Source organism: Arachis hypogaea, chromosome 19 (assembly GCF_003086295.3).
Source record: "Arachis hypogaea cultivar Tifrunner chromosome 19, arahy.Tifrunner.gnm2.J5K5, whole genome shotgun sequence".
Taxonomy (NCBI): domain Eukaryota; kingdom Viridiplantae; phylum Streptophyta; class Magnoliopsida; order Fabales; family Fabaceae; genus Arachis; species Arachis hypogaea.
In genome coordinates, this window is record NC_092054.1 from 156,583,716 (window position 1) to 156,597,303 (window position 13,588).

At 33.0% G+C, this 13,588-nt stretch overlaps 2 protein-coding genes across 2 annotated transcripts; one reads left to right on the plus strand and one right to left on the minus strand.

Moving 5' to 3' along the window:
* The first annotated feature begins 276 nt into the window (after window positions 1–276).
* LOC112776174 (multicopper oxidase LPR1) lies at window positions 277–5,843 on the plus strand. Its single transcript, XM_025820214.3, has 3 exons — window positions 277–856; window positions 4,059–5,516; window positions 5,594–5,843. The coding sequence occupies exons 1-3, from the start codon at window positions 638–640 to the stop codon at window positions 5,645–5,647; spliced, it is 1,731 nt and encodes a 576-aa protein (XP_025675999.1). The 5' UTR covers window positions 277–637; the 3' UTR covers window positions 5,648–5,843.
* A 614-nt stretch (window positions 5,844–6,457) lies between these two features.
* Window positions 6,458–11,630, minus strand: LOC112776173 (phosphatidylinositol 3,4,5-trisphosphate 3-phosphatase and protein-tyrosine-phosphatase PTEN2A). The gene is made up of 13 exons (XM_025820213.3): window positions 11,311–11,630; window positions 10,261–10,803; window positions 9,628–9,729; window positions 9,479–9,535; window positions 8,944–9,009; window positions 8,467–8,643; window positions 8,264–8,350; window positions 8,097–8,161; window positions 7,945–8,021; window positions 7,732–7,778; window positions 7,481–7,611; window positions 7,323–7,392; window positions 6,458–7,174 (listed from the first exon to the last, which is right to left on the minus strand). Exons 2-13 carry the CDS (start codon window positions 10,708–10,710, stop codon window positions 6,650–6,652), a joined length of 1,854 nt encoding a protein of 617 aa, XP_025675998.1. The 5' UTR covers window positions 10,711–10,803; window positions 11,311–11,630; the 3' UTR covers window positions 6,458–6,649.
* Window positions 11,631–13,588: the final 1,958 nt, after the last annotated feature.

The window sequence follows — 13,588 nt, forward strand, 5'->3', positions numbered from 1 at the left end:
GTAGTATTAAGAGAGAAGTCATTTTTTTTAACTTCTCTATAAACTCCTAAATAACTTCTTAAAAAGCTACAATTTGATTTTGAAAATTGTACCAGACATTAATACTACTACTCTTCATAAATCAAAAAATAAAAAAAAAACTACTTTTATAGCTTCCCAAACAGACCCTTAAACTCTCGACACTTACTTAAGCGGCCTAATAAACTAACTACTACACTAACCACATTTGATTAAAATCTTTGATATTAATAGAATTGATTTCATTATAAAGACTTCATCTGGTTCCACAAAAAACATTGTGAAAGAGAAGGGTCGGAGGAGTCTATTCTGTTCCCTTCCACATCTACTTTTTTTTTGCCTAACTTTTTACTTCAATCATTGTTCTTTCCCTCTGTTAAAAGCTAAACACAAAATTAAAGCCAACGCATTATTGATTATCATCTTTGGAGTACCCTCGTGGACCCAAAAAACAATAATCAACATTATGCCACAACGCATAATCTCCACCATTAGCCACTGCACCAATATACATTTATACATTACCCTTCTTCTCTTTTAGCTTCTTCTTCACACTATATATATTAATAGATATATATAGTTGTCTACACCCGTGACCAGAGAGGTAATAGCATCAGCCATGGACTACCCAACATTGCTGCTTAACAAAGTTGTCACTCTTTTAGCTCTTTTAGGTGCCCTTACATGCATATCAGCTTCTGATATGCTTCTAAATGTATCAAACTTGCACATGTTTGTCGATGAACTTCCAGAAATTCCCAGAATTCTCGGTTATGAACTTGTTCATGGCGTCCCAAAATCCAAATCTCTCACTATTGGCATGTTCAAGAAGAAATGGGTATGTCTCTAATTCTTTATTCTGTTTTTATTTTTTTGTGCTTCTTTCAATGTGACGATTTCCTTATCCTTTATCTTTTTGTCTGAACCCTCTATTGTGCCGTTTGTGTTTAATTTCTTTGCTGTGATTTTTGGCATTTACTTTTTCACTAAAATTATTGTTGATGCTAAATTTTTGCATCATTATTTTTTGTCTGCTTGTTATTTGTTTAAAACAATAGCTTATAATTCAAATATTTTAGATACGTTTTTTTATACTTTTATGTTAAACATAAGGACGAATAATATCTTCACATAAGAACAAATTGCCCCTGAAGCCGTTATGAAACAGTTTCTCATGTACTAAGAAACAAGCAAAACACAGAAAAAGTCTAGAGGCCAGCAATTTGTGTGTTTTCTGGCCAGCACTTAACCATCAAAATAAAAGTGAGTGATCTCCCACCATTGGATGTAATCTCACACCATTAAAAATATTATTGAGGGCCAATTGATAGTTTGATAGTTATAAAACACCAAAATTGCTGGCCCCTAGCATTCCTCAGCAAACACATGCTCATGTAAGCTACGACGTCGTTCTTCCCCAAATCCCATGGCAAGAATTTGATGACCAATCTAAAGATATCATACTTTTACGACTAAAATTAAAAAAGATAATTTAAAAAAAAATATGCCTAGCTACAATGAGAATATAGGAAATTTAATCCACCTTGTATATTTTTTTTTGTGTGAATTTAGGATTTTTTTTTTTTTACTTATGGGTTATATGAGAATATTTAATATTTTAGTATTTTACACTGTTATAGTAGTAATACAAAATGTCATTTATAGTAAAAAGTATTTTTTAATTATAAAAGATAAAATATTACTAACATTTTGAAAAAAAATATTTTTAATTATAAAAAACAAAATATTACTGATATTTTATAAATTTTTTTATTTTTAATTTATAAAGACCCATAATAATACATAACATATAATTTAAATAATTTTTGAAAAATTCATTCTTGATAATTCAATATCAAAAAATTTTTCTGAATTTAGATCTAACGTTACGTGCTCAATATTTTATGTTTCATAAATAGTTTTTCTTTCTATGCTGGTATTTTTTGTTGACAATAGATTTTCTCAATTTTTTTATTAATTAAAAATATAAAATATAATTTTTAATATTTTTTAATATGTTTTTTAATCCCACTTATAAATTGTTTGATGAAAGATCACATATTATATCTTCAAATGAGGGAAAAAAAAAAAAAAAGATCTAATCCTGTTTCTTGTCTGAGGTGCCCAATCCTCTTACGCCAACAAATTTAAATGTTCTCCTTCCAATTATGCATTAATTTGGATTCCATTTCACGATTGCAACAAGTTTTGTTTTTATAAAAGAAAAATCTGGAGCCTGTTCCGTATTTTAAATGGTTTCGAATTTATTAATTCCGATGTTACAAATATATATCTCAGGTCTTTTACGCTAATAAAATAAGTTTAAAATTATACAGATATTTAATTAAAAATAATAATTTAATTAATATAATATTTTAATTATTTTTTAAATTATATTATATAATATTTGTTATTTTTGTTATTTTAAAGGACTATATTTTTTAATAATTTTTTAAAATCAAAATTTTCAGTGATAATTCTTTAGGTACTAATGAATTAAAGAATAATTTTTAATAAAATTTTAGAAATTATTTATTATTTTGTTCTAAATTTATAAGTGTGTAAAATATAAATTTTTTAAAATTTAAATTAAAATACAAAAATTCAATTTTTATTATTATTTGTTTTGATTTTTTTGATATTTTATTTGAATCTAAATAGAAATATTTTCTTATTAACATTTATGTTTTAAAGTCAATAATATATATATAAGTAAATGCTTATTTAGGTGCCATTAAGTTGATAAAAAAAAATCTTTTTTTTAATAACAAAAGATCTTTTTTATTTTTTAGCGTGTTTGGTAAATTTCTAGTAGTAAAAATAAAAGCACTAGAAAAATAAAAAAAAAAATCTTTTTTGAGAAGCTACAATTTACATCTTTTTTTTCTTTTAAAAAAAAATATTTTTCACGTAATAAATAAACAAAAAAATACTTTTATATGGTTATACCCAAATATAATTGATAAATAAAAATATCTTTTTGCATGAGTTATCCAAACATAAAATTACTTTTATTTTTCTATAAAATATTTTGAAAAAAGATAACTTGAAAAAAAAATTAAAAAAAAAAACTCACCCAAACAAGCTCTAAATAAATCGAATTGAGTTATTCGATTTATTATTAGGCCCAATTTAGGTAAATGGCTTAATTAAGCTATTTTTGAAAAAATAGCTTAAATAATAAATGATTATATTAAAAGTAGCTTATAAATATGTTATTTTGTGTTTGAATTTTTAGTTCTAAAAGTGTTTATTTTATAGAAATGTGATAAAAAGTAGTAGTATTATGAGAGACGTCATTTTTTTTAACTTCTCTATAAACTTCTAAATAGCTTTTTAGAAAGCTGCAATTTGGTATTGAAAATTGCACCAAACATTAATACTACTATTTTTCATAAGTAAAAAGTTAAAAAAAGTTACTTTTAAAACTTCCCAAACGAACCCTTAATACATCATATATATGATAAATCGAATAAACTTTCATTTACATATAAATAATATAAATCGAGCCAATTTAATTCGATTTATATAAAAATATTCAAAACAAAACCAATTCTAATTAAAAAAATCTATATAATTTTAAATTTTATTCATTTTATTAGCGTAAATTACCTTATATATCGCCACCTTAAAGTCAATAGATTCACATAGATTTGTAATGGTCTAATGGACATAAGCATGTGAATCTGATCTTACCAACCCCGCGCTAGTTTGTAACAACGCGGGAATCTGTCAGTGGTGATGTGCACTCAACTAAAGCCAAATATTTCCACCCTCATAAAAAAAAAATTAAAGCTTCTCGTACAGGCGTACTATTCTATTCTTCTAAGTTCTATTTAGTGCATGAGCATTAATTGAGTGACATTATTGCACGATAGACTCCGAATATTAGTATATCTTTACTACATATAATTATTGACTTGCAATTGCAAAGTGCCTTCCACCCTGTCAATCATTTTCATCATCCAACAATAATGTACAGTACTACACTATTAGTTTTAATCATACACTTAACAAAAAGAGATGATTGGTTTTTGCAGAAATTCCACAGGGATCTCCCCGCGACGACCGTATACGCGTATGGATTGAACCATGAAGAAGCAACGGTTCCCGGTCCAACCATTGAGGCACTTTATGGTGTTGGAACCCATGTGACGTGGGAAAATCACCTCCCTCCAATCAACATACTTCCATGGGATCCAACAATTCCCATTGCATTGACCGTTGCAAAGGAAGGCATCCCTACGGTAGTTCACCTCCACGGTGGTATTCATGCACCCGAGAGCGATGGAAACGCATACGCATGGTTCACATCAGGATTTAGACAAAAGGGACCCACCTGGACTAACAAGACCTATTACTATCCTAACAACCAGCAACCTGGAAATCTTTGGTACCATGACCATGCCATGGGGTTGACTAGAATCAACCTTCTAGCTGGCTTAATTGGGGCCTACATCATTCGTCACCCTTCGATTGAGTCGCCACTTGGATTACCCCACGGCGACGAATTCGATCTACCGTTGGTTGTGTTTGATCGTAGCTTCCGCACCGATGGATCCATCTACATGAATTCCACTGGAAACAACCCCACCATACACCCTCAGTGGCAGCCAGAGTATTTTGGTGACGCAATCGTTGTGAACGGCAAAGCATGGCCACGCCTCACGGTACGACGTCGTAAATACCGGTTTAGAATAATCAACGCTAGCAATGCAAGGTTCTTTAGATTTTTCTTCACCAACGGCTTGAGATTCACACACGTGGCATCCGATTCTGCTTACATTGAAAAGCCAATCACAGCCAATGAAACTCTAGTGGGGCCATCTGAGATCACAGACATCATTGTTGACTTTTCCGAATCAGAGAGCCGAGTTGCAATTCTAGCCAACGATGCTCCTTATCCTTACCCGTCTGGTGACATGGTCAACGAAGCTAACAGCAAAGTCATGAAGTTCATCATCTTGCCTAATGAAGAAGTTGACACGTCACGGATCCCTCGGAGTTTGTTAAGTTACCCGGATGCAAGTTTATCCCATGCGACGCGAACACGATACATTGCTATGTACGAGTACACTAGCGCCACAAATGAGCCAACTCACTTGTACCTAAATGGGAAACCGTTCGATGCACCAGCAACGGAAACACCAAAAGAAGGGTCCACGGAGGTGTGGTATGTGATCAACTTGACGGAGGATAATCACCCGTTGCACATTCATTTGGGTTTGTTCAAGGTGTTGGATCAGACGGAGCTGGTGGATCCAGAGATATTCAAGGATTGCATGACGAAACTCAACGATGCGATGAAGTGCCACGTGGAAAGATATGCACGTGGCAAGAAAGTAGGGGTCCCGGCTCATGAGAAAGGGTGGAAGAATGTGTACAAGATGATGCCCAAGTTTGTTACGAAGATTGTGGTGAGATTCTCTTTCATACACACCAATGCGTCGTATGGGTTTGATGCAACGGCAAAACCAGGCTACGTGTATCATTGCCATGTGAGTGCTCATCATTTTCAACTTGAAAAGTTTTATTAATTAGAAAATCTTGTTGCTCAATTCTGATTTTTATGCAGATATTGGACCATGAAGACAATGCTATGATGAGACCCTTAAAAATCATTAAGTGATCAGAGTTGTCAAAGATATGCAAACAATAGTAGTGTGTGTAAAAGATAAGGCTTTTGTAGCTAAAATAAACAATGTCCAACAACATTTGGAAGCAACTAGACAAGTGTATTATTGATGCTAAATGCAGAGCTCATGGTGTGTAGGATATTTTTGTTGGAGGAGAATCGATGTGAAAGGTTGCTTTTCCTTTTAAAACCCGTCGTTTGTTATTTGACATACAGCAGTAATGAGATGTATTTCGTATTTAAAAAGAGAGAGAGAGAGAGAGAAAAAAGCTTATGGGGAGAATAACCACTAATTAATGTTGTTAGTTATACAAATAGAAATACTACAGCTATACAGAAATTACTAAATTTAGTTAATGTTGTTAGTGTGATTTGAAGGAGAATAACCACTAATTAATTTGAATATGGAAGGAAAGACCGTGTTAGACTCGCGTATGGGGAGGAGGAGTGCTTCCCCTCGTTGTGGGATTAGAGGAAGCAGTGAAGCAAAATTTCATGACCAAAGAACTCGTTTTTTTAATTTTTTTAACACAGATCGAACCCTCCGATTTGTGTACTCTGAATTTTTTTCAACTTTTAAACACAAATCGGAGGGTCCGATTTATGTACTCCCACAATTTTAAAAAACACCAACAATTACCATGTTAAAGTATATCACTCATTTTACTTCCATATCAAAATTTTTTAGCCGAGAATAACTACATAATAAAAAGAAAATATAAATAAATACAGGTATACAGATGGTTTCAAGCTCTTAAATTTTAATTAAACGTTTTTTGTAAAAAAAAAAAGGAAAAAAGACAATTAAGAATAGCCAACCAATAATGTTAGTCGGCAGCTCTTATTTTTAATCTTTTGTACTGAATGTAACCAAATTCAACATTACAACAAACAAACCAACAAACAAATGATAGATGAACATTGTACCAGACTGAGTTGCAAACAATATTATATACAAATGTCAAAGTATATGAAACCAGGGTAATCTTTAGAACTTTAATCACTTTCGTAGTCTTCATCATCTCCAAATGTAAAAACAGATGCATCTGCAGCCATGGCCTTAAACTCACTTTCTGAGCTGGCCATCTCAACACCGGACACAGTTCTTTCATTATCACTTTTTGGTTGACCAGCATGAACTGGTTTCGAGCTTGCACTTCCCAAAGAAACTTGTTCTGTTGCATTTGTTAGATTTGCAACTTGATTTGAAATTTTGTTGGTTTCAGATCCACTGGTAGCCTTGTTAACCGTTTTAACTGGTTCAGAAGCTGGTTTTGCTTGCTTGCTTCTTGAAGAAGCAGAATGCTCCGACTCACCATCTGAAAACACATCATCTTTATCTCGACTCCCTGACTCTTTGTCTGTATTCTGCGCAGGTATGCTTGCTTCAACTGGGGTGGCACTATTACTTGAACTCTCATCTGATCTTTTTCCAGTAGCCTCGGGTTCGGAAGCCACAACATTACCATTATAATCAACCAGCACAACCTCAACCAGGAATCCTGGAGAAGGCAATTTCCTCTGCCAGAAGATAATTTTATTGAAAAGTTAACAAACTAGTTTCAATTTCCTGAGAGTCACCATTGTGTACTATTACTTACAACACCAACTCTTGACAACACTCATCAGATATTCAAAGATGATCATAAAAGGAGCACAATAGATTTACCTTGTCAAAGCCATCAAGATCATTGGTGTTCAATACTTTTCTATTTTCTGTCATAGTTGTGTTCAACCAACTAAAAGAAAAAAAGAGCAAGATGTTTCAGTTTCAGCTCTAGGTTATCAGCGGAAGCAATTGAGTACTGATTAAGACTTGATTAGTACCAGTAAAAGTCTCCTTGGCGATCATGAAAATGAATTTTGAAGTCCCCAGCCAATTCTGTAAGACCAGGCTCTCCTGGCAAAGCAAAGACCATTACTCCCTTCTTTGGAGCACTGAACCAGAAATCTTCCGGCTGCAAATCATTACTTCGTATCACAACGAAATCCCAAACAAGTTTAAAAATAGAAAATTGGTTGAAAAAGGAGAACTAGGGGATAAAAATAGCTGGCAGCAAAATATTAAGGATTCACACCAAAAGATCCTTGGTCCTTGGATGCTTTTTGGTAGAGAACAGCACACCTGCACATTAAAAATAAATAAATAAAAGAAAAGAAGGGGGATTGCATCAACAGCAGATGGTATTATTAAGTGTCTTTCATATCTATATTTCTCTTAGATCCACACAGAGAGTAGCCATAACTATATAAACATGAGGGGAAATTTAGCACAAGAATTTAAAGCACACCACTATGGTCTGAGACAGTTATAGAGGGCCTGATCCAGTAAGGGCACCTGTGAAGCCGAAATCCCCTAAGCATGCACCTGCACAGAATATGATCTCAGCACACTAGACATCAATGAGGTGAATATTTAAGTTAAATCAGGGCCAGCACTTACCTACGGGCAGGTGGGTTTTCGCCATTGAAGTAAGTCAAGACACGTTCAAAATATTTGACATACCTCTAAACAAAAGATAAAGTAAGACATAAGACAAGAAGCAAGAGTGTAATACTCCAGAATCCCCAATTTTCGGCTGAATTAGCACATAGCAAAGCTGAACTTACAATCTGACTGGGCAGAACAAGTCCTTTTCCATCAACACATCGTTTTTGATTATAGTAATCCATTGACTCCTCAGCAGTTGGAAAGAACTGCAGCACATTTAATTTGCCAAATCTAAATAAAACTGAGCAGCATAAAGAGAAAGATGGAGTAAATGTAAAGCAGGTTCATTAAGTATAGAAGAAAATGTTTAGATACTACTCACCTTTAAGAATAATAGAAGACTGGAAATCATCAACCCTGTTCTTGCCATTCCAGCCTTACAGTGGACAACCACAACATTCTCAATATCTAACTTCAACCACGAGTATGCACTATGACAGAATGAGATAACCAGTTGAAGTGGGGGGCAATTATGGTCATCAAATGGAAAGCTAGCCACCTGAAGAGGGAATTTGACATTGCAGATGAAAGCAGCAGTTGGTTTGAAAAACAAATCTAGGTGCTGAAAAAAACCTAAAACCCAAGTGAAACAGAAAGCTGACACATGTACTCTAAGCTGTCTAGCTATCATCATAACAAAACTAATGATAGATGATATGAATTAATATATTCAAAGTAGACAAAGAAATTAAAGCATACATTAATGACACACTTAAAGTTTATGGAGTATAAATGAAATTCACATCGCTTCTGTGGTTCCACACTTCTCCTCAAAGACTCAGTAAAATTTAGGACTCACCTTTCCCTCAAACAATGATGCATCATACAGCCGCTCAGAACAAAGATTGTATACTTTGTATTTATCCTGCGCATAAAAAACAAGTCAAATGCAAAATTATACAAGAAATGAAAAGAAAGGACAGAGGCTCCTGGGCTTTCAAATTTTAGGACACGGAAGAAGCAAAACACCATGTATTCAGGTTGTCTGAGATTCTCCAATAAAATTGAAACTTACCATAAAACAATAAAACACAAAAGGGCAATGGCAGGATAACAGAATATATAGAACATGGGCTCATTTTATTATAAAGGAAGTAAGGAAATATACAGGTTTACTGTAAATACAACAAGCTATGCACCAAAATTCCTAGCAAGCTATAAACATTTAATGGACCAAATTAAACAAGGGATCTGAAAACTTATAAACATTTAATGGACATATTAAATGCAGTACAAACATTTCAATGGTTATAATTTGCATGGGATATAACATTAGCCACAAATAGCCATATGAATGAGTACTTGAAATTTCATGTCAGAATATGTGTGGCTACCTTATGGTGAGTCTCAAAAAACTTAATAACTTCTTCCATATGATTTCTGTAAAATCCCTGCATGGTATATATAGAGAGAGTATGAACACTTATGTTTAACATGAATACAACTACCATAACAAACTGCATACCAAAATTCAGCAACTCACTTCAACATAACCGAAAAACCCAGAGCTCATGTCACCAGCAGGGAACCCCATAGCAATGATGTTTTCTGTGATATATGTCATATCTAAATCAAAACCTCCTTCCTGAAAACAGACATAATAATCAACAATATTAGTACATATTAGCCACAAAGTTATTTGATAAGAACATACACTTCAGAGGGAGAAAAAAAAAATAGAGGAGATGAAGAGAGAAATAAATAAAACGAAAATTAAACTCAACCAACTAGCACCAATAATTAAGCAACGAATGAATGAAAACATTTTCTCGACAATGTTCATCAACCTAAATTATATTCATGTTCTATCAAGGAGTAGGAAAACATCTGCAACCTCCAGAGAATTTTGAACTCAATAGCAGCAATGAGATCTGATCTAAATAATCCAATAACAATATAATATTGCTTAGCTCAATTTTTCTTATCACAACAGTGGTATCTGAGATTAGGCTTCAGAGATAAGCTCTAACTCCTAATTAAGGAAAGGGAAGGGAATAGAGAACATGGGATAACATCAACCATCCCAATAGAAGAAACAATAAATTGTTCAAATCATAAGACATAACAGTCTAGCAAGAATAAACACATAGTAGTTTATCTTGAAAAGGAAAGACACCTGATATCTGCGTTTATTCTGAGAAACGACATGTCGTGCCTTAACCTGGACAGCTTTCACTGCATTCTTAGAAGTGTCAACCAAACCTCTTGTGATACTTCCAAAAATATTAGATTGTGCTGGTGTCTCATTGGAACTGTCATCTGCCGGAGGAGACTTTGGTGACAAACGCAATCCCAAATTACTGGTTATGCGGGCAAAGGTTGATTTCCCAGCATTTCCAGTGGATGGGTCATCTTGTGAGCCAGATGGCTGAGAAATGTTCAAGTTTTTGGCCCAAGATGATGCCCCGGTGGAGGATGGCTTAGATGGTGCCACATGTGCAGAACTATCTTGCCCAAAGGCTACAGGAGCTGAAGAAGCTTGTCCATCGGTCTCTTTGACTGGAGGTGAAGGAGATGGGTCTTTACTAGGAGGTAAATTTGATACATCAGCAGGGACCGATTCCATTAGATCGAGAAAATATATATATGCCAATGGCAACTTAGGCAGAAGTTGTTGTTCTTATCATTAGGTAGCCCTACTGTATCTTCCTAGTTGATGCTGCAAATTCAGACATGGAATTTATAAAATGCAGGGCAAAAAACATAAATGATATTCTTTGTTAAGATTATTAGGTGGAAAACAGAAAACATGCTTATGTTTTATACTGGAAATATGTACATTTGGGATAACAAAATTGAATTAACAACCGTAATAATCATATTAATAATAGCAACTCTTGTCAACTACACAGAAAAACTAGCAGTTTTATATAGTATTGTCCCTTCTTAAGCATCTCGGCCAAAATCAGTTCAGGATAATGAGTTCAGTTAGTTGAAACCTCAAGGTCCCCAACACCCAACTGAAGTGAACCATTGAAGAAGAAAATAACAAGATAAGAAAGTGCATGAGACTGAACTATGAATCACAGTTTTTTTTTGGCATAAATTGGAAAGTCGAAGAGGATTAGCGCAACATACGTATGAAGTCAAATAAAAAGGTAAAATCGCAATGAAGATTCGAAAGAAACAAGCAATTTCAGATCTACAGGAAGGACAGAAATCTTACCAAACGTGAGAAATCCGAAGGAGCGGAAATGGATGAGAAAGGGGAGCAAGGAAGGAGCTGGGAGGTTAGGGTTTCGAGGTGGATCAGAACGGGGTTTCGTTGAATTTTCAATTTGCATTCATGGTTATTGATTATGACGTCAGAAATTAATGATCCGACGCTCGGTGTGCTCCCAGGAGTACCCGATTCCAATTTAGTATTGGTGTATCCTGTGAAGACTTCCGTCGTCAAAATTTTCTTTTAAAAAAATGTAAGAAGAGGAATAAAAAAATTATTTTTAGGAGACATTATTCAATGAAAATTAATATACATGCCCGTTAAACCTTTTTTTTAATATAATATACATAAATAAATGTTAGGTGTGCAAGTTTTTTTAGTAATTAAATTTAACCAAGTTGTTTACAAATAAAAACTTATTTGGGTGAGGTTTCTTCTTTTTCTTTGGTTTTTTTTTTATTCTTCTTTTTTTGTTATCATTGTCATCTTTTTTTTTTTCGTTCTTCTTTTTTTGTTATCATTATTATTGTTGTTATTGTCGCTGTCACTACTGTTGTCGTTTTCTTCTATTGATAACATAAAAATAGAAATTTTGTGGCATAACATAAATTTTTTTTATATGCAATATAGAAATATTTGGGAATTTTTTATTTTTAATATTGGAGTGGTAGTGGTGTTTTTTTAAAATGTGGATTGTTGGGGTGTTATACTCAAATGTGGGATCGTTTAATTAGAGAAGTAGAAATCGGACCGTCCGATTTATTAGAGGTGTAGAAATTGGACCGTCCGATTTGTAGAGGTGCAGAAATCGGACCGTCCGATTTGTGGAAGGTGCAAAAATCGGACCGTCCGATTTGTAGGGGTGCAGAAATCGGACCGTCCGATTTGTGGGAGGTACACAAATCGGACCGTCCGATTTGTGGTAAAAAAAAAAAATTTTAAGGTACAGAAATCGGACCCTCCGATTTGTGTACTTCCACAGTTTTGAAAAACACCAAAAATTACAATATTAAGGTATATCACCACTTCTACTTCCATAACAAAAAAAAATTAGCCAATATTTAGAGGATTACATATTCTATTGATAAGTTTGTATTATGTGCACAATTTTATATTATACTTTAAAAATTTGTATCCTATATCAATAAGCTATATCAATAAGCTTTTAAGTTTTTCAACAAAAATTTGTGTTCTCCATAAAATATCACTCTATATCAAAGTTCTGAAAATCGGACAAGACCGACTGATTCGATCAAATTAACTAGGAATCAATCATTTGGCCGGTTCGGTTGACCTTTAAAATTATCCTGCAAAAACTCGATTTAAAAATTGGATGAACGGGTGATTAACCATCGAACCGAGGAACCAGTCGGATTTTTTAAAATTCCGGTTCACTGATCCAACAATCAAGAAAAATACTAATATTTAAAAAATACTAATATTTTTCTAATATTATCCTTAAAAAGCAACGAAACTCCCAACAAAAATGAATTTGTCAAATCTAGTTGGTTCTTAACAGATAAATTAACAGTTTAAAATGCTACGTAGGTTTTGTTTCATTAATACAGAGAAAAAATATTAACAAAGGGACTAAATAATCTCATAGAAATAAAGTTCAAGAACCGAAAGATATTTTTTATTGAGAACTTCATTATCTTTTGAAATAATTATAAAAAACTATTTAGAATTTTTTCTCCATAATTATTAGGTGACAAATTGGTAACAAGCCAATTTGTAAAAGGTATAGATCGAACTGCTTTTTTAAAAAATTTTTAGACAAATTATCTTATTCAACTAATTTGAATTGATTAAATGGTCAAATCATTCATCTATTTAAACAAATGTTAAAAATTTAAATTTCGTCTTGTATAAAATTAAATCTGCAACGAATTAATTATTGATATGCTAAATTAAAAGATATTATGTGCAACAAAAAAATTATCTTATTCAGTTAAGTACTTATCAGCTGAAAAAAATTATTCAGCATATTCTAAGGAGACCAAAGTCTCTCTCTCTCTCTCTAACTTTCACATACCCTTTTGATTCATTTTCTCTAAATTACTCTACTTTATGTTGATAACTTGAAATTGCCTCCTCTAAATTACTTTTCTTTATGTTGATAACTTGAAATTGCTTTGTAAATTTTGTTTGAACCTCAATATTTTGTGTGTCAAGGATTTTAGAGTTAATTGCATATCTTCCTTAGTTCAATAATCATTTGTTGCCAGTAGAAAATATTAAGTACTATGATATTGTTCAATAATGTTTCGACATTTTCTTT

Coding starts and splice junctions, on each gene's coding strand:
- LOC112776174 (XM_025820214.3), top strand. CDS start 638: ATGGACTACCCAACATTGCTGCTTAACAAAGTTGTCACTCTTTTAGCT. Junction 857..4,058: donor GCATGTTCAAGAAGAAATGG/GTATGTCTCTAA, acceptor TGGTTTTTGCAG/AAATTCCACAGGGATCTCCC. Junction 5,517..5,593: donor GCTACGTGTATCATTGCCAT/GTGAGTGCTCAT, acceptor ATTTTTATGCAG/ATATTGGACCATGAAGACAA.
- LOC112776173 (XM_025820213.3), bottom strand. CDS start 10,710: ATGGAATCGGTCCCTGCTGATGTATCAAATTTACCTCCTAGTAAAGAC. Junction 9,536..9,627: donor GGTTTTTCGGTTATGTTGAA/GTGAGTTGCTGA, acceptor TATACCATGCAG/GGATTTTACAGAAATCATAT. Junction 8,022..8,096: donor GAAAACCCACCTGCCCGTAG/GTAAGTGCTGGC, acceptor TATTCTGTGCAG/GTGCATGCTTAGGGGATTTC.